The sequence below is a fragment of the Onthophagus taurus genome, chromosome 5, assembly GCF_036711975.1.
Source record: "Onthophagus taurus isolate NC chromosome 5, IU_Otau_3.0, whole genome shotgun sequence".
Taxonomy (NCBI): domain Eukaryota; kingdom Metazoa; phylum Arthropoda; class Insecta; order Coleoptera; family Scarabaeidae; genus Onthophagus; species Onthophagus taurus.
In genome coordinates this window covers 3034986-3059021 of record NC_091970.1, presented here as the reverse complement: position 1 = coordinate 3059021, position 24036 = coordinate 3034986, and the positions used below count along the sequence as shown (strand labels likewise).

The 24036-nt window shown below is 31.3% G+C and overlaps 2 protein-coding genes across 6 annotated transcripts in view; one reads left to right on the top strand and one right to left on the bottom strand.

Annotated features, from left to right (window-relative positions):
- Nucleotides 1-24036, bottom strand: part of LOC111426169 (uncharacterized) — a 259435-nt gene that overhangs the window by 62650 nt on the left and 172749 nt on the right. For all 3 annotated transcript variants that reach the window (XM_071196152.1, XM_071196153.1, XM_023060561.2), the window contains 2 exons: nucleotides 6295-6465; nucleotides 6035-6232 (listed from right to left, as the gene is read on the bottom strand). In XM_071196152.1, the coding sequence (XP_071052253.1) occupies nucleotides 6035-6232; nucleotides 6295-6465 (369 nt within the window). The remainder of the gene's footprint in view (nucleotides 1-6034; nucleotides 6233-6294; nucleotides 6466-24036) is intronic.
- LOC111426168 (cylicin-1-like) lies at nucleotides 13557-22953 on the top strand. Of its 3 annotated transcripts, none has more exons than XM_071195927.1 (4): nucleotides 13557-15886; nucleotides 19255-19722; nucleotides 19783-22310; nucleotides 22613-22953. In XM_071195927.1, the coding sequence occupies exon 1, from the start codon at nucleotides 14272-14274 to the stop codon at nucleotides 15862-15864; it is 1593 nt and encodes a 530-aa protein (XP_071052028.1). In that variant the 5' UTR covers nucleotides 13557-14271; the 3' UTR covers nucleotides 15865-15886; nucleotides 19255-19722; nucleotides 19783-22310; nucleotides 22613-22953. The 3 variants fall into 3 exon arrangements, with proteins under 3 accessions (XP_071052028.1, XP_071052029.1, XP_071052027.1); XM_071195928.1 differs by having other exon boundaries at nucleotides 19255-19873; nucleotides 19951-22310; XM_071195926.1 differs by having other exon boundaries at nucleotides 19255-22310.

The following is a 24036-nucleotide window of genomic DNA, read 5'->3' as shown; positions in this document are numbered from 1 at the left end:
GGAGAAGCCGTTGGGACCCCAGGAAGTGCGGAGACTCCACACATGGGGGTTTTTTGAATGGATATTTGAGGAAGGTAGTAGAGTGGAATTTTGTTTAGTTGTGTTTGATCGTTTAAGCATTTTATATCATGCCTTGTCTTCCTTAATTTGTCTATTCGTATTGTTCACATAGTTCTAATTTTATTCCCTTGTTAAGCTGAACTAGTATTTCTGCATCTTCTTGTTGGTTAAAAGTGTGGTTAAGTTCCTTCAAGTGTCTCCCGAAATTCAATTTAAGAATCCTTTCGACGTCTCTTATTTCTGTTTGTGCTATGTGTTCTTTGATGCGTTGTTCTAGTGTTCTTCCTGTTTGACCTATGTAGGAAGCGTTACAATCAGTACATTTCAATTTGTACACTCCACTTTTTTGTAATTTGTTTGTTTTATCTTTAGCATTAAATAATATATGCATTGTAGTATTGTTATTCTTCAAGGATCTGTATGTTGTATTTATTAAAAATTCGTTTGACGTTGTAGCCGCAAAATTGTATAGATCTGTAGGTTTTTTCATCTTTGTTATGGATTGTTTGTAAAGTGGTGGCTTGTTGTAATTGATTCTTGTTGTTAATTTTGTTTATAATTTTATCAATGTAGTTATTTGGGAATTTATTGTTTATGGCTATTGCTTTAATTATGTTAATTTCATTGGTTTCATTGGAAGGTTGCATCGGTGTTGTATTCATGCGTTGTAGGTATGCTCTAATTGCTGAAGCCTTGTGGTTGGGATGGTGAAAGGAATAGTAGGGTATGATAACGTCCGTCTGTGTAGGTTTTCTGTAGATGGTAAACTCGATGTGGTTATTTATTTTGTGTAATGTCAAATCTAAGTAATTTAATTGATTGTTTTCTTCTTTTTCTATTGTAAATTTGATGTTAGGGTGTAGCTCGTTGAGGTAGTTGAGAAAATTTGCTATTTCATGTGTATCATTACCATTCCATACAACTATCACATCATCCACATATCTTTTCCAAAACAGGATGTTTTTATTTTTGTCATTATTTTTGTGTAATAAATCTTAGCGAACACCTAGCACGCCATTTTCTACAATTTGTTCGCTCCCGAGAAAAACAAATAGTAATCCAGCCCATTAAATATTAATGTTTGAAATAATTCCTGCAGGAAACACCTTAACTTTACCAAAAAAGAAACCAATATTTTTATGTACTACATAACATAACCAAAAAGGACGAAGTAAGTTTTAACACGTGTTTTGTAATGTTATATAAGTTTTGTTACATTTTGTTTTTGTTTCAATGCATTGATTTTCGATTTCAATCTCAAGTGTTACATATACGTTTATGATTTATGACAACGACACAAACAATAGTTTTAAAAAAATAGTTTTATATACCTTTTATGTTTAATTTTTAGAGCCTCCGAAGATGGCGTAAATCGCCGAAACGCGTCAGGCAGAGTGTATAACTTAATTTATCAATAAAAGCATAAATATAAATTTAATTATTTTCAAATTTAGGTTAGGCTTAAAAGATTAGTATCTCAAAAAGTAAAAGTGATTTTTCAAAACCGACTTGTTCATTGAAAAATAAACACTTTAATGGTTGGTGAACATTTTGTTACAATTTTCCCAAAAATCGATTCTTTACTAATTTATTTAAGTTGAGAAAAATGTAGGTTGAATTTAAAACATTTGTATCTCAAAAATTAAAGTGATTTAAAATTTGATAAAGCTCAGAGAGATGCAGTGTAGGGGAAGAACATGAGTCAGCGATGATAACACTCAATCAAGACGACATCAAGTTGGATTCTTTTCTGGTTGGGTTGCTTTCGAGTTGGGGTCCTTCTGGTTAAGTTACTTTAAAGTTGGGTTGCATTGGATTCGGGTTAGGTTGATTTCTGATTGGAGTTGGCTTCCTTTCTGGATTGGTTTTGGGTTCAGCTTCATACTCTGCAGAAAGCTTGCGAGGCATCAAGAAAGACGGCGTTTATTTTTGACTTTTGAAAGGTATCACATATCTTTAGTTGAGTATGGGTTTGAGGCGTCAATTTCTCCAACAACTTTGGAAGAGGAAAACCTTAATTGTTGCTTTGGATGTTTTAGATAGCTAGCTTAATGATAGTTTCATAATTATGAATAATTAAGGGGTAATCCCATGGGAACAAGTTCATTCCATTTAGCTTCCGTGGCTCAACGCGCTGTTTTTGATATTCAGCAGATGTCACCGCGGCGTGGAGTAAATTCCTGTTTGCTGCGTTCAAAAACAGGAATTCCTGCCGCGATGGCGCGGGCGACCCAATTCTCCCGAGGTCGTATATATCCATTACCTTCATTAAAGCGGCCTCCCGACTCAGATAGCGTACGAGGGCAGAGCTCCCGAACAAAGCAGCCCGTCAATAAACTGGCAAAAAAGGGATATATCTTCCTTCCTGGGTCAACGCGCAATAAGTTCCACCGTGTCGATTGGCGATTTACAGCCGACTGCCGCGGCATATTTTTGCATCGAGTTACTCTGCGTTCTCAATTGACTTGTAACTAAATGTAAATTTACGTTTTTAGACCTTAATTATTATCGTCAGGTCATTACGCTCTACTTGGGTTATCAAATCAATACCAGCAAATACCGCTAGTCATGTTTGTCCAAGTACTCTCGGCATTGTAGCAATCTGGCACGAGCGAGGCACCATCTGGGAAAATATTGACGTTACGGTATTTGACTGTCTACCCACTCTGTTTACGACAATTATCTCGCCAATCTACGCACTACAACGTATAAATCATCGAGATACTCGACCATTTAAAGCACTCCCGAATCTAATCAACACCAACAGCCTTTTTGTAACAATGATTTTTTAGAAAGGTTAAGGAAGGTTAATTATCCTGCCAATCTAAAACGAGATAGGCCACTAAAGGCTGCTGTCGGTTAAAAGCTTGGCGGAAAAGAGGCGAGCCGGAATCGTTTCGGTCATAATTTATGTGGAAAAAAGCGGGCGCAGGATCTGCCCCAGGCATTTTTATGGGGACCCTTGTCTCCGCATATGCGTTTTATGTAGTTTTGCCTGCTATATTTACGACTAAGGCCGGAGTAGAGTTTTCCGTTTCACCCGCTACTTTTCACGTCATTTGCTAACGTATGAATGCTTATTAAGCGTAATATTAATCTAATCTTTCGATAAAGATATGTTATACACAATTTATCACATTAATATCTTGGCAAGAAAAGAACTTGGTAGTTTTAAAAAAAATATATCTCCAAAAGTAAAAGTGTTTTTTGAAAATGGACTTATTCGTTGAAAAGTAGAGGCTTTAATTAATGATTAGTGAAATTTTTGTTACAATTTTCCCAGAAATCGATTTTTTACGAACTTATAAAATTAACATAAAGTGACAAAGTTGAGAAATATTTAGGTTGACTTTCAAACATTAGTATCTCAAAAAGTAAAAGTGATTTTTCAAAGCGGACTTGTTCATTGAAAAGTAGACACTTTAATTGATGATTAGTGAAAATTTTGTTGGATTTTTCCAAAAAAGCGATTTTTTACGAATTTATAAAGTTAACATAAAAAGACTGAAAGTTGAGATAAATTTAGGTTGACTTTGATACAATTGTATCTCAAAAAGTAAAAGTGATTTGTCAAAACTTACTTCTTCATTCAAAAGTAGACACCTTAATTGATAATTAGTGAAAATTTTGTTAAAATTTTCCAAGAAATCGATTTTTCACGAATTGATAAAGTTAATATGAAACGACTGAAAGTTGAGACAAATTTAGGTTGACTTTAATACATTTGTATCTCAAAAAGTAAAAGCGATTTTTCAAAGCGGACTTGTTCATTGAAAAGTAGACACTTTAATTGATGATTAGTGAAAATTTTGTTGCATTTATCCAAAAAAGCGATTTTTTACGAATTTATAAAGTTAACATAAAAAGACTGAAAGTTGAGATAAATTTAGGTTGACTTTGATACAATTGTATCTCAAAAAGTAAAAGTGATTTGTCAAAACTGACTTCTTCATTCAAAAGTAGACACCTTAATTGATGATTGGTGAAAATTTTGTTAAAATTTTCCAAGAAATCGATTTTTCACGAATTGATTAAGTTAATATGAAAAGACTGAAAGTTGAGACAAATTTAGGTTGACTTTAATACATTTGTATCTCAAAAAGTAAAAGTGATTTTTCAAAACAGACTTTTTCATTGAAAAGTAGAGGCTTTAATTGATGATTGGTGAAAATTTTGTTACAATTTTCCCAGAAATCGATTTTTCATGAATTTATAAAATTAACATAAAAAGGTTGTAAGTTGAGAAAAGTGTGGGTTGACTTTAAAACACTTGTATCTCGAAAAGTAAACGTGATTTTTCAAAATGGACTTGTTCATTGAAAAGTAGACACTTTAATTGATGATTGGTGAAAATTTTGTTACAATTTTCCCAAAAATCGATTTATTACGAATTTATAAAATTAACATAAAAAGACTGAAAGTTGAGACAAATTTAGGTTAGGCTTAAAAGATTAGTATCTCAAAAAGTAAAAATGATTTTTCAAAACCGACTTGTTCATTGAAAAGTAGACACTTTAATTGATGATTGATGAAAATTCTGTTACAATTTTCGCAGAAATCGATTTTTTACGAATTTATAAAATTAACATAAAAAGACTAAAGGTTGTGAAAAATTTAGGTTGAGTTTAAATAATTAATATCTCAAAAAGTAGAAGTGATTTTTCAAAACGGACAGGTTCAATGAAAACTAGACACTTTAATTGATGATTGGTAAAAATTTTGTTGCACTTTTCCAAGAAATCAATTTTTCACGAATTTGTAAAATTAACATAAAAAGATTGAAGGTTGAGAAAAAATTAGGTTGAGTTTAAATAATTAATATCACAAAAAGTAAAAGTAGTTTTTCAAAACGGACTTGTTCATTGAAAAGTAGACACTTTAATTGATGATTAGTGACAATTTTGTTAAAATTTTCCCAGAAATCGATTTTTCACGAATTTATAAAGTTAACATAAAAAGACCGAAAGTTGAGAAAAATTTAGGTTGATTTTAAAAAATTAATATCTCAAAAAGTAAAAGTGATTTCTCAAAACTGACTTGTTCATTGAAAAGTACACACTTTAATTGATGATTGGTGAAAATTTCGTAACAATTTTCCAAAAAATCGATTTTTCACAAATTTATAAAGTTAATGTAAAAATTTTGTTAATTTAGAAATGAATATCTCTCATCAAATGTGGGAGATTTAATCTAACAAAGGAAAAGTAAATATAAATAGATTAACCTTTTTTGTATCGAACAGCTACCTGACTAATTAATTAGTCGACAAACTAAATTAGCAACCAGTTCGTGCACATTTGGTTATTTTGTACCTTACGATTGAACCAATCAATAGCGAGGCTCGCAATTCAAATTGAACGAGCTCGCGGCGTGAGCTTCAGCAGTAAGCCCTTTAGCTAAATGTAATCCATTTTAAGGGCCGTTGTTTAGTGCTTTTTGTGTAGATTAAAAACACCGCAGCAAAAAAAAAGTAAAAAAACATAAAAATAAATTTCCTAGAAACATCATCCTCGCAACGACGTCGGGATTAAATCGTAAATAACGAGAAAATGGATTGATTTAACTTTAATTTTTAATTAAGCTTCAATCTTTTATTAACGCACAAAAGATCTTAATAATTGTTTAAGTTTGTATCTTTTAAAATTTCGAGGAAAACTTTTAAATTTTAAGTCGCCGAGAGCTTTTGATCTGGGCAATTTTGAGGGCTTTCAAGTAAAATGTTTTCGCTTGAACACAAAAGCTCACTAAAATTCTCATCAATGAAAACAATCTGTTTAAGTGTAATTTAATTTTCTTTGTGGTGTGGTTTGCGTGATTTTTCGTATTTTTAGATAGACACGTAATTTATTCATGAAACTTTTAAAAAATCTTGATCCTGTCAATTGCTTGTAAGCTGTTCTTATCGTTAAACATTAATAAAGCGGCTCTTTATAATTATCCCTACTAAAAATGAATTGAAAAATAAAACGCTTACCTAAAACGAGCATACTCTTCGTTTTTTGATCTTCGTTTTTCAACGTTGACACGGAACACGTGTAATCACCGGATAAATCCGGGCCGGGGGCTAAAATATGAAGCGCACGATGTATACTGTGCGTGTCATCACTTGCGGCGTATGCAAGATTTAATTTTCCTTTTAATACACCCAAATCTTGGGGGCGCTTATTTATAGCTATAAAGTTTATAAACAAAAATTTCATTTTTGTGCATTAATTAATAAATTTTAATTTTTACCTGGGATCCATTGATACACTAAAGTTTTATTCTTGTACCATTTCACCACAAGTTCGTCATCACCAACAGCTTCTAAACTAAAATCACAATCTAAAACTACGGGATCTCCGTGCTTGGCGATTTGGGGCACCAAAAGATTGTTGATTTTCACGCAAATTGTTTCTCGGCAAACTGTAACAACAAGAAAAAGAAATTAATAAAAAGTTATGTTGAGGGAATTCTTAAGAGATTAAGAAAAGCTATTAAGGGTCGTTTATATTTAATTAACTGTGGAAAAGGGGAAAAACACGACAATGAGTAATGTTTCATTTTCCGAACAAGTTTTGAGGCTAAAAACAATTATTTTATGAAGATAAAAACTTCTACATAAAATGGAATTTCGTCATCAATCATCATAAGTATTGTTATGGTAACACTCGGGAATCGGAGCATGTTGCAAAATTTTTAGAAGAAAAGTTGTAGCAAATTTTATTTTTAACAATATTGCTCTCTTGCCTTTTTGCTCTCAAACGCATAGATATTGAGATAAATACGAAAATATGAAAATTTGATAAATTTGGTTGCTTTATAAGATGTTATGGTAGCATTTCGGAATAGGAGCATGCTGCTAAAAAACTTTTAGAACAAAAGTAGTAGAAAATTTTATTCTTAACAATATTGCTCTCTTGCACTTTTGATCTCAGATGCATAGATATTGAGATAAATACGAAAATATGAAAATTTGATAAATTTGGTTGCTTTATAAGATGTTATGGTAGCACTCGGGAATGGGTGCATGTTGGAAAAAAACTTTTAGAACAAAAGTAGTAAAAAATTTTATTCTTAACAATATTGCTCTCTTGCACTTTTGATCTCAGATGCATAGATATTGAGATAAATACGAAAATATGAAAATTTGATAAATTTGGTTGTTTTATAAGATGTTATGGTAGCACTCGGGAATGGGAGCATGTTGGAAAAAAACTTTTAGAACAAAAGTAGTAGAAAATTTTATTCTTAACAATATTGCTCTCTTGCACTTTTGATCTCAGATGCATAGATATTGAGATAAATACGAAAATATGAAAATTTGATAAATTTGGTTGCTTTATAAGATGTTATGGTAGCACTCGGGAATGGGTGCATGTTGGAAAAAAACTTGTAGAACAAAAGTAGTAGAAAATTTTATTCTTAACAATATTGCTCTCTTGTACTTTTGATCTCAGATACATAGATATTGAGATAAATACGAAAATATGAAAATTTGATGAATTTCGTTGTTTTATAAGATGTTATGCTAGCACTCGGGAATTGGAGCATGTTGGAAAAAAACTTTTATAACAAAAGTTGTAGCAAATTTTATTCTTAACAATATCCCTCTCGTACACTTTTGATCTCAGATGCATAGATATCGAGATAAATACGAAAATATGAAAATTTGATGAATTTCGTTGTTTTATAAGATGTTATGCTAGCACTCGAGAATTGGAGCATGTTGGAAAAAAACTTTTATAACAAAAGTTGTAGCAAATTTTATTCTTAACAATATCCCTCTCGTACACTTTTGCTCTCAGATGCATAGATATCGAGAAAAATCGTTGTATCTTGATGCCATACAATGATAAATGCCATGTTATTAAAAGTAGCACTCGGGAATTGGAGCATGTTGGAAAAAAACTTTTATAACAAAAGTTGTAGCAAATTTTATTCTTAACAATATCCCTCTCGTACACTTTTGCTCTCAGATGCATAGATATCGAGAAAAATCGTTGTATCTTGATGCCATACAATGATAAATGCCATGTTGTTAAAAGTAGCACTTGGGAATTGAAGCATGTTGGAAATAAACTTTTAGAACAAAAGCAGTAGAAAATTTTATTCTTAACAATATTGCTCTCTTGCACTTTTGTTGTCAGATGCATAGATACCGAGATAAATACGAAAATATGAAAATTTGATAAATTTCGTTGTTTTATAAGATATTATGGTAGCACTCGGGAATGGGAGCATGTTGGAAAAAAACTTTTAGAACAAAAGTAGTAGAAAATTTTATTCTTAACAATATTGCTCTCTTGCACTTTTGATCTCAGATGCATAGATATTGAGATAAATACGAAAATATGAAAATTTGATAAATTTCGTTGTTTTATAAGATGTTATGGTAGCACTCGGGAATGGGAGCATGTTGGAAAAAAACTTTTAGAACAAAAGTAGTAGAAAATTTTATTCTTAACAATATTGCTCTCTTGCACTTTTGATCTCAGATGCATAGATATTGAGATAAATACGAAAATATGAAAATTTGATAAATTTGGTTGCTTTATAAGATGTTATGGTAGCACTCGGGAATGGGTGCATGTTGGAAAAAAACATTTAGAACAAAAGTAGTAGAAAATTTTATTCTTAACAATATTGCTCTCTTGCACTTTTGATCTCAGATACATAGATATTGAGATAAATACGAAAATATGAAAATTTGATGAATTTCGTTGTTTTATAAGATGTTATGCTAGCACTCGGGAATTGGAGCATGTTGGAAAAAAATTTTTATAACAAAAGTTGTAGCAAATTTTATTCTTAACAATATCCCTCTCGTACACTTTTGATCTCAGATGCATAGATATCGAGATAAATACGAAAATATGAAAATTTGATGAATTTCGTTGTTTTATAAGATGTTATGCTAGCACTCGGGAATTGGAGCATGTTGGAAAAAAACTTTTATAACAAAAGTTGTAGCAAATTTTATTCTTAACAATATCCCTCTCGTACACTTTTGCTCTCAGATGCATAGATATCGAGAAAAATCGTTGTATCTTGATGCCATACAATGATAAATGCCATGTTGTTAAAAGTAGCACTTGGGAATTGAAGCATGTTGGAAATAAACTTTTATAATAAAAATTGTAGCAAATTTTATTCTTAACAATATTGCTCTCTTGCACTTTTGTTCTCACATGCATAGATATCTTTGAAATTCGAGCTTTCTGTTTGGATACACTCTAAGGTATCTAAGTGCGGTCCTCGTTAGAATCAATGCAACAAAGATTTGTATTTGGTATTAAAACCAATTGTAAGGAAATTCTACCAATTAGAATACGTTGATTTTGAGGATGTATCGAGCTTTTGAATTGATCGTATATGTGGAATACAAACTTCGTTCGAGAAACACCTTTTGAATCTATTAGGAAGTTCTAGTAATACGAAAACCTTCTGTCACGTACCGAGTTTTCAACGACAAATAGTTTCTCGTACATGGTGCATGTACAATGTCGGGGACCTTCTTACGTTCGCTGCATTCGTAAAACGTTCACCTTCATTTTGTTCACCTCCGGAGACTTTCTTGTAAACGAAAAAAGATCTATTATTAAATAAAAATTTCGAATCGAGAAAGCCAATAAGAGTCTTTCTTTTATTGCGTGTTTCTGTTGGGGTTTATCAACGAATTCCCGAGTGGTATTGCGAATCGAAATCCATGGGAGAAAGGAGAAGAAGGGGGCTCAACAGGTGGGGCAATAAAAAAGTCCTTAAGTTTTTACACCCTCTTGGGGCTTTGATGGCCCTCACGATTGCCTACAGTGTGTATAATCGCTCGCCGTATAACCTAAAGGGTTCTAAAATCAACAAAAAGATTAATTTTAAAATTATATTTTAATGATAGATAACTAGTTGATTTTACAATGAACTCGTGTGCTTAATTGCAAAAGCTCGTCTGCGCAACACGTGTTATTGTTAATTAGCGGTTTGCGATATTCATCAACTCGGGTTGAATGCGAGTTAATTATTAGTCTGTTAACGACGCGATTGTTTCGAAAAGAGCCGCCCCATTTCGGGAGGAGCAATTATTTTGACATCAAACGAGGCCTCAGTTCCCGGTTTTCCTTTTTTTTTTTTGTATTTCGATTCTCGTAACGAACTTCGCTAATGAATGTTTGTTCGGAAAAATGCCCAAACAAACATGACCATTTAAATTTTCGTCTCCATTCAAGGAGACTTACTTCGTCGTTTTGTTCGTTTTCTTCGTCCCTTGGGGTGCCCGTCTCCAGTTTCTCGCATTAAAGGTGTCTAGGGTATAATTAAAACGGGACAGACCTTTCTACCCTTATCACGATTTAATTTTCGAGTAGAATTGATGTGAAGAATAAAACAAGAAGTGTTTTACATTCGCGTTCGTAAATATTTAATGGCGATGAGAAATGCTTTCCGTCTTTAACGCAGAATGTATATTTTTCTGTAATTAAATGTAAATTTCTGGTAAACACGAAAGTCCATTACGGGGGGTTTGGTAGTTTGTAAACAGATTAGTTACAAATTCGGTTTGGCCACTAATGGGGTATTGATAGGGACAGAGAAGAGACTTTGTATAAAGAGATGATCTGAACGACCCCTAACACACTTAAGATTGATGACGACATTCAATTTTATGTTGAAATTTGTATCATCGCAAAGTTATTGTTTTTAGCTCCAAAAGTTGTTGACTCATTGTTGTCTTTTTCCCCTTTTCCAGTTATTTATTTAGCGTATGGCATAAAGATACAACGATTTTTCTCGATATCTATGCATCTGAGAGCAAAAGTGCAAGAGAGAAATATTGTTAAGAATAAAATTTGCTACAACTTTTGTTCTAAAAGTTTATTTGCAACATGGTCCGATTCCCAAATTCTACCATGAATAACTTGTAAAACAACGAAATTCATCAAATTTTCATATTTTCGTATTTTCTTCGTTATCTATGCATGTCAGAGCAAAAGAGTAAGAGGGCAATATTGTTAACAATAAAGTTTGCTACAACATTTATTCTAAAAGTTTTTTTGTAGCATGCTCCCAGTCCCGAGTGCTACCATAACATCGTATAAAACAACGAAATACATCAAATTTTCATATTTTCGTATTTATCTCGATATCTATGCATGTCAGAGCAAAAGAGTAAGAGAGCAATATTGTTAACAATAAAGTTTGCTACAACATTTATTCTAAAAGTTTTTTTGTAGCATGCCCCCAGTCCCGAGTGCTACCATAACATCGTATAAAACAACGAAATACATCAAATTTTCATATTTTCGTATTTATCTCGATATCTATGCATATGAGAGCAAAAGAGCAAGAGAGCAATATTGTTAAGAATAAAATTTTCTACAACTTTTGTTCTAAAAGTTGTTTTGCAACATGCTCTGATTCCTAAGTGCTACCATGAATAACTTATAAAGCAACGAAATTAATCAAATTTTCATATTTTCGTATTTTTCTCGATATCTATGCATGTGAGAGCAAAACAGCAAGGAAGCTATATTATTAAAGATAAAATTTGCTACAACTTTTGTTCTAAACGTTTTTTTGTAACTTACTCTGATTCCCAAGTGCCACCATGAACAACTTTTAAAACAAAGAAATTTATCAAATTTTCAAAATATCGAATTTTTCTTGATGTCTATGCAGGTGACAGCAAAAGTGCAAGAGAGCAATATTGTTAAGAATAAAATTTTCTACTACTTTTGTTCTAAAAGTTTTTTTCCAACATGCTCCCATTCCCGAGTGCTGCCATAACATCTTATAAAACAACGAAATTTATCAAATTTTCATATTTTCGTATTTATCTCGGTATCTATGCATCTGAGATCAAAAGTGCAAGAGAGCAATATTGTTAAGAATAAAATTTTCTACTACTTTTGTTCTAAAAGTTTTTTTCCAACATGGTCCCATTCCCGAGTGCTACCATAACATCTTATAAAACAACGAAATTTATCAAATTTTTATATTTTCGTATTTATCTCGATATCTATGCATCTGAGATCAAAAGTGCAAGAGAGCAATATTGTTAAGAATAAAATTTTCTACTACTTTTGTTCTAAAAGTTTTTTTCCAACATGCTCCCATTCCCGAGTGCTACCATAACATCTTATAAAACAACGAAATTTATCAAATTTTCATATTTTCGTATTTATCTCGATATCTATGCATCTGACAGCAAAAGTGTAAAAGAGGACTATTGTTAAGAATAAAATTTTCTACAACTTTTGTTATAAAAGTTTATTTCCAACATGCTCTGATTCCCGAATGCTGCCATTAACAACATGGCACCAATCATTGTATGGCATTAAAATACAACTATTTATCTCGATATCTATGCGTCGGAGAGCAAAAGTGCAAGAGAGCAATATTGTTAAGAATAAAATTTGCTACAACTTTTGTTATAAAAGTATTTTTGCAACATGCTCTGATTCTCAAGTGCTACCATAACATCTTATAAAACAACGAAATCCATCAAATTTGCATATTTTCGTATTTATCTCGATATCTATGCATGTGAGAGCAAAATAGCAAGAGAGGAATATTGTTAAGAATAAAATTTGCTACAACTTTTGTTATAAAAGTCTTTTTCCAACATGCTCCAATTCCCGAGTGCTACCATAACATCTTATAAAGCAACCAAATTCATCAAATTTTCATATTTTCGTATTTATCTCGATATCTATGCATCTGAGATCAAAAGTGCAAGAGAGCAATATTGTTAAGAATAAAATTTTCTACTACTTTTGTTCTAAAAGTTTTTTTCCAACATGCTCCCATTCCCGAGTGCTACCATAACATCTTATAAAACAACGAAATTTAACAAATTTTCATATTTTCGTATTTATCTCGATATCTATGCATCTGACAGCAAAAGTGTAAAAGAGGACTATTGTTAAGAATAAAATTTGCTACAACTTTTGTTATAAAAGTTTATTTCCAACATGCTCTGATTCCGGAATGCTGCCATTAACAACTTGTTAAACAACGAAATTCAGTTCAAACAGTTATTTGCAACAGCGTGATAATATATAATAGTGTATAATGGATAAATAAACTTATATTAAATAAAATTTTGATAAAAATATTAGCATAAAATACTGTGTTGGTTTGACCTTTAGAGTTGTTTGTGCTTAGATGAGAGATTTTGGAATTAACTTTTGACAAATGGCAAGATATTAAAGTAACGACTCCGAGGCCTAACGCTCCCCATGGAAATAGAGATTTATGAAAATTAAATTCTTCATCTCCCCTTCCGAACCGCAGAGAATAATTTTAAGACATTTATCGAGTTTAAATTACCAAAAACGAATTTTTCTTTTTTGATTTATAAAATTTATAAACAAGTAGAATCGTTGAATTGTAAATGCAAATGAACGCGTTAAAGCTTGCTCGTACATCAGAAACAGGTCCGAAAGCGGATATGATTTCTCAAAAATTATTCAAATGAAAGCTGTGTTCATGTCAGAACCAGTCGGGACATCCTGCCGGGGCTTGACAATTCCGAAAAAAATACGATTCAATTTAATGAATTTTTCGTTTATTTAAATCAAATCAAACCTTCCGCGAACACAATTTTAGACAGGTTTATGACAAATAAAATTTATAAAGTCAAAATTAAAAATTGTTTGTAAAAAAATTCTTTGAATAATTATCAAATATGGCAGATCATTGCAAGCAGGAACTACAAAAAGCTGTAACAGAAATGAAAAAGTCAACCTCCGCGATTTTAGATGACGCGATGAAGAAAATCAATAAAGCATCGGAAGACGCGCTTGGTAAACTACCGAAAGATTGCACGAAACAAGCTAGAATGTCGTTAGCTGATCAATTAGAAAAGGTTAAGAAAAACGCAGAGGCTAATTTACGCGAAACCGGGAGAGTCGTCGATAAATTCATTGAAGATCTAAGAAAATAACACCATGAAGAAAAAAGAACAAAAATTTCGGAGACAATTCGAAATGATCCATAACGCTATTTATAAAGTTGGAGAAACATCTACAAAAGCTCAACCCAAACTAAAAAACGCTTTAATTAACGCTGGATGTGCAGCGACTGATGTTAGCAATAAAGGATTAATCGACGCTCTTAATAGGACAGTTGAAACTATGGAAAAAGCCACTCAAGCACCTTCCTCAATTTATGTAATAAAATAAATCAATAAATCTGTCACAAAATTCTCGTTCTCATTTTGACACCTCATTCCTAATCATGCCCAATGACAAGAAAAAAAATAAATTGGAATGCAAAGATTGTTGCATTCTAGAATCGGACGATGACACGGGACCTTGCACAAAAAAGAAAAAAATCGATATCGTTCGCTCATTCCTTGAATCGAAAGGCGCGGCGATCTCAGTAATCCAAGAACGCTTTAAGAAATATTGTCCCCTCGGTGGGTTTCATTTCGGAACTTCTAAATCACAATCATCCGCGGAAGATGAACCAGATGATAACGATAAGAAGAAGTTTTTAAAGTTTAAGTGTAAAGATAAGAAGCGGTTGGAATCCGATACTGAAGATGAATCTGAAAGGTGTTCAAAGAATTGCAAAAAAAATGGGAATAAAAAGAAGGTTGCGAAAAAAGGTTCGAAAACTAGTTATAGTTCAACGTCATCGGGAGGGAGTGAGGATCAAAAAGTTAGTAAGAAGCGTAAAAAATCGAAAGTGAATAATAAAAGGAGTTTAGATTCGATGAGTGGATCATCTCAAGAATCTTTAAAAAAGAAATCAAAAGATTCGGGCAAAAAGAAATCAAAAGATTGTGTTGAAAAGAAATCAAAAGATTCTATTGAAAAGAAATCAAAAGATTCTATGGAAAAGAAATCAAAAGATTCTATGGAAAAGAAATCAAAAGATTCTCTTAAAAAAAAATCAAAAGATTCTCTTAAAAAGAAATCAAAAAAAGGATCAAAAGATTCACTCAAAAAGAAATCAAAAGATTCTATTGAAAAGAAATCAAAAGATTCTCTTAAAAATAAATCAAAAAAAGGATCAAAAGATTCTCTTAAAAAAAATTCAAAGACATCAAAAAAAGCTTCAAAAGAATCTTTAAAAAACTCTTCAAAACAATCCATAATTCATCATTCTGATCAAATGGTAGAATTGGTTCTAGCTGATGGAAGACATTTATTTTTGAATGAATGTTGTTTTAAAGATCCCGGTCACCATTCAAAAAATTCTAACGAAACAAATTGTTCAAAAAAATCTGTTTCAAAAAGACTTTCTTCAGATGATGATTTAGAAGAAATTGAAACAATAAAATCACCCAAGAAAACCATCCTAAAAATGACAGACGTTGTTGGAACTCCCCGCGGATCTTTCGCAACACCAACTCAATGTGAGACATTATATCTAAATCGGATTAACAAAAACATTAAGGATAATCAAAAATGTGTAAGAAAAGATTTTGAAAAAGAAGAAGTATTAAACGTGGAAATATTAAATGAAAAAGTATCAAAAGAAGAAATATTAAGAGAACATTTATGTACTTGTAGTTCTGGAGCTCCAATTATAATTAAATCGGTTTGGAAAACTGGAAAACCAGGATGTTGCCAATGCGTAAAAGGAAAACAACAAAGTGAAGATGGATTAAAAAGATGTGTTGAATGTAATAGTATAGTCACCGATCAACAAGGATGTTCTTGTTGCCTTGGAAGAGCCATCAAAGAACAAAGAAAAAATGAATTATCATTCGCCCCAAATCTAAAATTAACCCAACAAGAATTTCAACATCAATTTAAACAGCATCTCCAAAGACAAATCGATGAATGCGCGTGTAACAAGAAAAAGAAAGAAAGAAAATGAATTAATCAAACTTTACGATTAGGTATAAATAATTATTAATAAATTTGAAATCTCCACAAAATTCGCGTTAAAACGAGTATAAACACGGCATATTCAACTTTAAAAATAACCAAGTTACTTCCGGTTTTAAATTTCAACTTTAATTTTGTAATATTCATATTCGTTGTGAAAAATCCTTTAAAATGAGTCCAAACTTGATGGGGTTATCTCAAAAAATAACCGAGATATCACCTTTTTAATATTACGTTGCCAACTTCACTTTGTTAACTTTGATTTTGTTAACTTTCTTATTTTTGTTGTTTTTTGAAATAAATTAGGCATGTTTGGACTCATTTTGAAGGATTTTTCATAACGAATATAAATATCGCAAAATTAAAATTGACGTTTAGAACCGGAAGTCGGTCATTAAAGATGATTTTTAAAGTTGTATATGTTATTTTTCACTCGTGTTAATTAATATTTAATGAAGATTATAAAATTATAGTATCAACCTTAAAAACCATCGAGATATGGGATACTTCCGGTTTTAAACGTCAACTTTAATTTTTGGATTTTCATATACTTTATGAAAAATGCTTTAAGATGAGTCGAAACATGATGGGGTTATCTTAAATAATAACCGAGATATTCACGTTTTTAGTGTTACGTTGCCAACTTCACTTTGTTAACTTTAATTTTGTTGTTTTTTGAGATAAATTAGGCGTGTTTGGACTCATTTTGAAGGATTTTTCATAAAGAATATTAATACCACGTAATAGATTAAGAATATAATATAATTAAAGTTGACGTTTATAACCGGAAGTTGTCCATCAACACTTATTTTTGCAGTTAAATATGATTTGTTTGTATTCCTTTTAATGAATATTACAAAAAAGTATACATTTAACTTAAAATAATCGAGGTTGGGTTACTTCCGGTTTGAAACGTCAACTTTAATTTTGCTATATTCTTAATCTTTGCGAAAAATCCTTTAAAATGAGTCCAAACTCGTTGGGGTTATCTCAAAAAGTGACAGAGATATTAAAATTTTTGTTATTATGTAGCCAACTTCACTTTGTTAACTTTAAATTTGTTAACTTTTCGTTGTATCTCCTTTGTTTATTGAGATAAATCGGCCGTGTTTGGACTCATTTTAAAGGATTTTCCATGAACATTAAGAATATCACAAAATTAAGGTTGTAATAGAAATTCGGGTTACTTCCGGTTTTAAATGTCAACTTTAATTTTATAATATTCATAATTCTCATGAAAAAAATCTTCTTAAACGAGTCCAAATGATGGGTTATCTCAAAAAATAACCGATATATTAAAATTTTTAGTATTTCGTTGCTAACTTCACTTTATTAACTTTAAATTTGTTGTATCTCCGTTGTTTATTGAGATAAATCGGCCGTGTTTGGACTCATTTTAAAAGATTTTTCGCGAAGATTACGAATATCACAAAATTAAGGTTGTAGTCAAAATTCGGGTTACTTCCGGTTTTAAATGTCAACTTTAATTTTATAATATTTATAATTTTCATGAAAAAAATCTTCTGAAACGAGTCTAAATGATGGGTTATCTCAAAAAATGACCAAAATAATAAATTTTTTACTATTTCGTTGCCAACTTCACCCCATTAACTTTAAATTTGTTAATTTTTTGTATCTTTTTTATTTTTTAAGATAAATTAGTCGTGTTTGGACTCATTTTAAAGGATTTTTCATAAAGAATATTAATACCACGTAATAGATTAAGAATATAATATAATTAAAGTTGACGTTTATAACCGGAAGTTGTCCATCAACACTTATTTTTGCAGTTAAATATGATTTGTTTGTATTCCTTTTAATGAATATTACAAAAAAGTATACATTTAACTTAAAATAATCGAGGTTGGGTTACTTCCGGTTTGAAACGTCAACTTTAATTTTGCTATATTCTTAATCTTTGCGAAAAATCCTTTAAAATGAGTCCAAACTCGTTGGGGTTATCTCAAAAAGTAACAGAGATATTAAAATTTTTGTTATTATGTAGCCAACTTTGTTAACTTTAAATTTGTTAACTTTTCGTTGTATCCCCTTTGTTTATTGAGATAAATCGGCATTGTTTGGACTCATTTTAAAGGATTTTCCATGAACATTAAGAATATCACAAAATTAAGGTTGTAATAGAAATTCGGGTTACTTCCGGTTTTAAATGTCAACTTTAATTTTATAATATTCATAATTTTCATGAAAAAAATCTTTTTAAATGAGTCCAAACATGATGGGTTATCTCAAAAAATAACCGATATATTAAAATTTTTAGTATTTCGTTGCTAACTTCACTTTATTAACTTTAAATTTGTTGTATCTCCGTTGTTTATTGAGATAAATCGGCGGTGTTTGGACTCATTTAAAAGGATTTTTCGCGAAGATTATGATTATCACAAAATTAAGGTTGTAGTCAAAATTCGGATTACTTCCGGTTTTAAATGTCAACTTTAATTTTATAATATTCATAATTCTCATGAAAAAAATCTTTTTAAATGAGTCCAAACATGATGGGTTATCTCAAAAAATAACTGATATATTAAAATTTTTAGTATTTCGTTGCTAACTTCACTTTATTAACTTTAAATTTGTTGTATCTCCGTTGTTTATTGAGATAAATCGGCCGTGTTTGGACTCATTTAAAAGGATTTTTCGCGAAGATTATGAATATCACAAAATTAAGGTTGTAGTCAAAATTCGGGTTACTTCCGGTTTTAAATGTCAACTTTAATTTTATAATATTCATAATTTTAATGAAAAAAATCTTCTTAAACGAGTCTAAATGATGGGTTATCTCAAAAAATGACCAAAATAATAAAATTTTTACTGTTTTGTTGCCAACTTCACCCCATTAACTTTAAATTTGTTGTATCTCCGTTGTTTATTGAGATAAATCGGCCGTGTTTGGACTCATTTAAAAGGATTTTTCGCGAAGATTATGAATATCACAAAATTAAGGTTGTAGTCAAAATTCGGGTTACTTCCGGTTTGAAATGTCAACTTTAATTTTATAATATTCATAATTTTAATGAAAAAAATCTTCTTAAACGAGTCTAAATGATGGGTTATCTCAAAAAATGACCAAAATAATAAAATTTTTACTATTTCGTTGCCAACTTCACCCCATTAACTTTAAATTTGTTAATTTTTTGTATCTTTTTTATTTTTTAAGATAAATTAGTCGTGTTTGGACTCATTTTAAAGGATTTTCCACAAAGATTACGAATATCACAACATAAAGTTGATATTTCAAACCGTATCTCAGTTATCTTTATCTTTTTATGTTCAACGTCAAATTTGACACAAACTTAACCCCCTTATTCGACAATCTCATCATTTATCCCATTTTCTAATCATCCCGTTTATTCACCATTAGAATCATGTTTTCGAAAAAGAAAAAATCGCAAGAACCCCTTTTTCACGGGGAAATAAAAGAGTTAAAAAGTGGTTTGGAAAGGATTTGCACCCAAGCGGAATCTCAACACCCCACGTTCCTCAAAGCGATGAAGGAAACGAGTCAGATCGTCGGTGTCGACATGAAACATCATCTCGCGCTAACATTTCTTGGGGCCAAAACAGCGACGAACACGGTAAATTCCCGATCGAGAGCGATGATGAAGAGATGTAATTTAGCAACAAGTAGTGAATCAAGTATTGAGGAAGATCCCTTTAAAAAGAAGGTTACGACTGCAATTATTGAGGAAAACGGAAAATTAGTTGAGGTTACAACTGAAGAAGGGGTTGAAATTGTGGGTAATGAGTGTTGTGTGAGAAATTCTGGTGGGTTAAAAGTGGTGTCATCGACGTTGTGTTTTTTCCAAGATGATGATGCGAGGAGTATTGGGTATGATATTGATCACCCGCATCCAAGCGATTTGATTGAGTATAAACCCCACATTTTTAGGAAACGAAGCCCGCGGTTGACGACGTCTAGTTCTGATCAAGATCATCAAGTTGAAATGATGAAGGAAAAATGTGATCCATCGAAAACTTCGGTCGATAGTGAATCTTTGCATTATGATGATATTGATGATGACACTCAACGATTCATGAATTTAATTAATAATTCTAGTTTCAATTCTTTGTATGAGGAAAAAAAGGGACACAATCAGAATGTATTAGCTGCTCAAATTGTGGGGATTAATCCTGGGAGGCCAAAAAGTACGAGGAAAGAACATAGAAAAACCAAATTTGATAATGACAGTCAAAAGGAGTGCTGTGAAGGGAACGAAAGGGAATGTTGCAAAAAACAAGTAGTTAGGGTACATAAAGTTACAAAAAGGGAATTAACTCCAAAAGAAATTGAGAGATTTCGTGGATTTGCTGGATGTTCAAAATTAACGAAAAAATGTGCTGGTCTTGCAAAAATAAGCAAAAAAACCAAAAATCATGTTGCGAAAAAACGTTTGAAGAGAACAAATCTGATAAATGCGTCACCAATAATGGTTGCAACGTAATTAACGCTGATTGTCGAAGTAATTACGAACAGAATTGCTTTGAGAATGAGAATTATTTACCGAAAAACCATGAAGAGAATAAATGCGCTTCAAACGCGGGATGTTCAGCTGATAACGTTGAATTTCGAAGGACTTATATCAGGAAGTGTCATAGAGAGATGTTGGATGCTATTGGGAGGGAACAAAATGTGATTGAGTCAAAAAATGGGAAGGAAAAGCAAAAGGGTAAAGATAAGGTTAAGGCTGGGAAGAAGAAGAAAGGTGGGGGTAAGAAGAATAAAGGTACAAAAACGAGTAAGAAGATAACAAAAGTGCCAAAGAAATCTAATAAGTCTAAGAAGAGTGTGGTTGCTTCAAAACAACAAAGTGGTAAAGAAAATAAAGGAAATGAAGGAAATGAGGAAAATGAAGGAAAAAACATTTTGCCTTGTCCGGGTAAATTAACGACTTATATTCATATCCAAACAAAAGGATGTGGTGTTGAAGATGAAGGTTATCACAAAATTTTGAGTGAAAATTGTAGTTTGATCGTTAAAAAGCTTGAAGGAAACGAATGTTGCTTAAAATTAGAAAAACCAGACGTTGGAATTCAAGTAAAACCATCAATACGTGAAAGAGGAATAACCCCACCACCCCAAAACAACGAAGGGGTACAAACCGTGATCGTTAAAACTTGCGATACAAAAGATAAATCACAAGAGGCGAATATATTAAATAAAGACTTAATTAAAAAAGAACTAAATACCCGTAACGAAGATTGTTTTCCCGGATTTTTATTCGACGGCGTTTTCTATCACAGCGGATTGTTAAAAGGGCTTTGTTGCAACGACGTAAAAATAGGCACCGAATCCACGAAAGAAAATAAAACCCAAAATACCAAACCAAACTCGAAAAAAAGAAAATCCGCCAAACGAAAAACGAGCGCGAAGAAAACATCTAAAAAGTTAGCAAAAAAATAAATAAATCATTCTGACATAATTAATTTTTTTATTATGATTACTAAAATTTTACGTTAATTAAAACTATGGTGAATAAATTCCAGAAATATTACAAAGTTTAAGTTTAAGACAAACGTGGTTGTTAAAAGATGAAAGCTTACTTTAGCAAAGTTTGTAACTCCACAAAACTCTAATAGTTCCAAATTCCAGTTGCAACTGTTTTCTTTTTCTGTTCCTAGTGATTTAGCATAAATCAGAAAATGTCAAAATTGGACGATTTTAAAATTTTGGCAGCTTTGTTTTGAGATGATATCAATTGATTATCATAAACCGACGTTTTCTGGTCTTGATTTAAACATAATATCAAATCTAGACCCTTGGCATCAAGCGATCTCGGCTTATTATGCACAGAATAATTTCTGCTGATCAAATTAAAAAAAAAAGAAAATCCATCAAAAAAGTTGTCAAAAAAATAAATAAATCATTTTGACATAATCATTTATTTTATTATGATTATTAAAATTTAACGTGAATCAAGACTATGGTGAATAAATTCGAAAAATATTACAAAGAAACCTCGGAAGTGATTCAATCTTCTGCTGAAAAATTCAGTAAAGACGCAAAAAAAACATGCCAAGAATTGCCGGGTAAAGTGGCGGAAGCTTATAGTAAAGTACCGGAACACATCGAGGCGATTCAAAATAGTGCTTTCGTCGCTAAAGTTCAAACGTCCGTTCAATACATCGTCGATAAAGTTGTGGAGGAGTATCAAAAAGTTAGAACGCCCGGCGAAGATTCTTGCCAAGAAGAAGTTAAAAAGGAAGATCATTGCGAGGGATGTTGTAAAGAAAACGATTAAAAAAGAATTATTTTGAGATGTCGAGTAAAAAAAAGAAAAAGATTAACGTTGATAAATCAAGTCAAACATCGCTAGAAGAAAAAGCTAAAAACGTTGAGCGTCAAATTGTTAAGTCGTTTTCACAGACGGTTAAAAAGTTTACCGAAGAACTCGATAAAGGGAACTTCTCAAAAACGAAGTGAGTAGAATTAATTAAAAATATCCTTTGTGAAGTGCATTTAGTTCAAGTATACCAGGAAATGGTGTTGTTATAAATTTGTTAAAACCGTTTGTATATAATATAGCCCCGTTAAAGTAGTCTGCAATTGGAAACGTTAGCGTTTGTCATATAGTTTCCCTAATTGTTAGTGTTCCAGTCGAGAGTAGTAACTTTAGTCATTAATGTTTCATACAAGAGAAGTGTCCCCTTCTCTAATACACCCGAGAACTAAATCTAACCTAAAATTATACCTAAATTAATTTTTAATTTAATTTTTATAGTAAATTTTGTGGTGCATCATTTAAAAATTTTTTTCAAAAATGTCATGGTAAAAACGACGATTTCAAAGAAAAATTGAAAGAGAAATTTTTTGAAGCTAAAGACCACGTCAAGTTTTACACGGATGATTTGTCCATAATTATGTTGGTGATTGCGATTGAAACGAAAGAGAATGTTGGGTTTATGATCGACGAAGCCAAACCGTATTTGGAGATTTTGATGGAACAAGGGAAAATTGTGGGGAAAGGGTTTGCGAGAAAAGCTGGGAAAATACTTCATGATATCAAAGAAGAGATTTCGTTATAATTAAATTCGAATAAAATTATTTTTTAATTGTCCTAAACTATATTATTTTTTTTTAACTTAAGAATAAAATTTCCATTTGTTATTAAAGGGTGCTAATTACGATGAAATGTGTTAAATTATTATTAAAACAAAAATGAGAAAGTTGTAGGTGATTAAAGTGAAAATATCAAAGAATGAACGATTTTGAAGTTGTAAAAATTGATAACTCTTTGGAAAATGGGTTTGGAATGATGAAATTTCCACTATTTGTTATTAAAAGGGTGTTGATTACGATGAAATGTGCTAAATTATTATTAAAATAAAAATAAGAAAGTTGTAGGTGATTAAAGTGAAAATGTCGAAAAATGAACGATTTTGGAGTTGTAAAACTCATATCTCATTGGAAAATCGGTTTGGAACGGTGAAATGTCCCCAATTTGTTACTAAAAGGGTGCTAATTAAGATGAAATGTACTAAATTATTATTAAAATAATAGTAAGAAAGTTATAGGTGATTAAAGGAAGAATGTCGAAAACTGAACGATTTTGGAGTTGTAAAAACTCATATCTCTTTGGAAAATGGGGTTGGAAGAATAAAATTTCCACAATTTGTTATTAAAAGGGTGCTAATTACGATAAAATGTGCTAAATTATTATTAAAACAAAAATGAGAAAGTTGTAGATGATTAAAGTGAAAATATCAAAGAATGAACGATTTTGGAGTTGTAAAAATTGATAACTCTTTGGAAAATGGGGTTGGAATGATAAAATTTCCACAATTTGTTATTAAAATGGTGCTAATTACGATGAAATGTGCTAAATTATTATTAAAACAAAAATGAGAAAGTTGTAGATGATTAAAGTAAAAATATCAAAGAATGAACGATTTTGGAATTGTAAAAATTGATAACTATTTGGAAAATGGGTTTGGAATGATGAAATTTCTACTATTTGTTATTAAAAGAGCGCTAATTACGATGAAATGCGCAAAATTATTATTACAACAAAAATGAGAAAGTTGTAGATGATTAAAGTGAAAATATCGAAAAATGAACGATTTTGGAGTTGTAAAAATTGATAACTCTTTGCAAAATGGGGTGGAACGGTGACATGTCCCGAATTTGTTACTAAAAGGGTGCTAA

Coding starts and splice junctions, on each gene's coding strand:
- LOC111426168 (XM_071195927.1), top strand. CDS start 14,272: ATGCCCAATGACAAGAAAAAAAATAAATTGGAATGCAAAGATTGTTGC.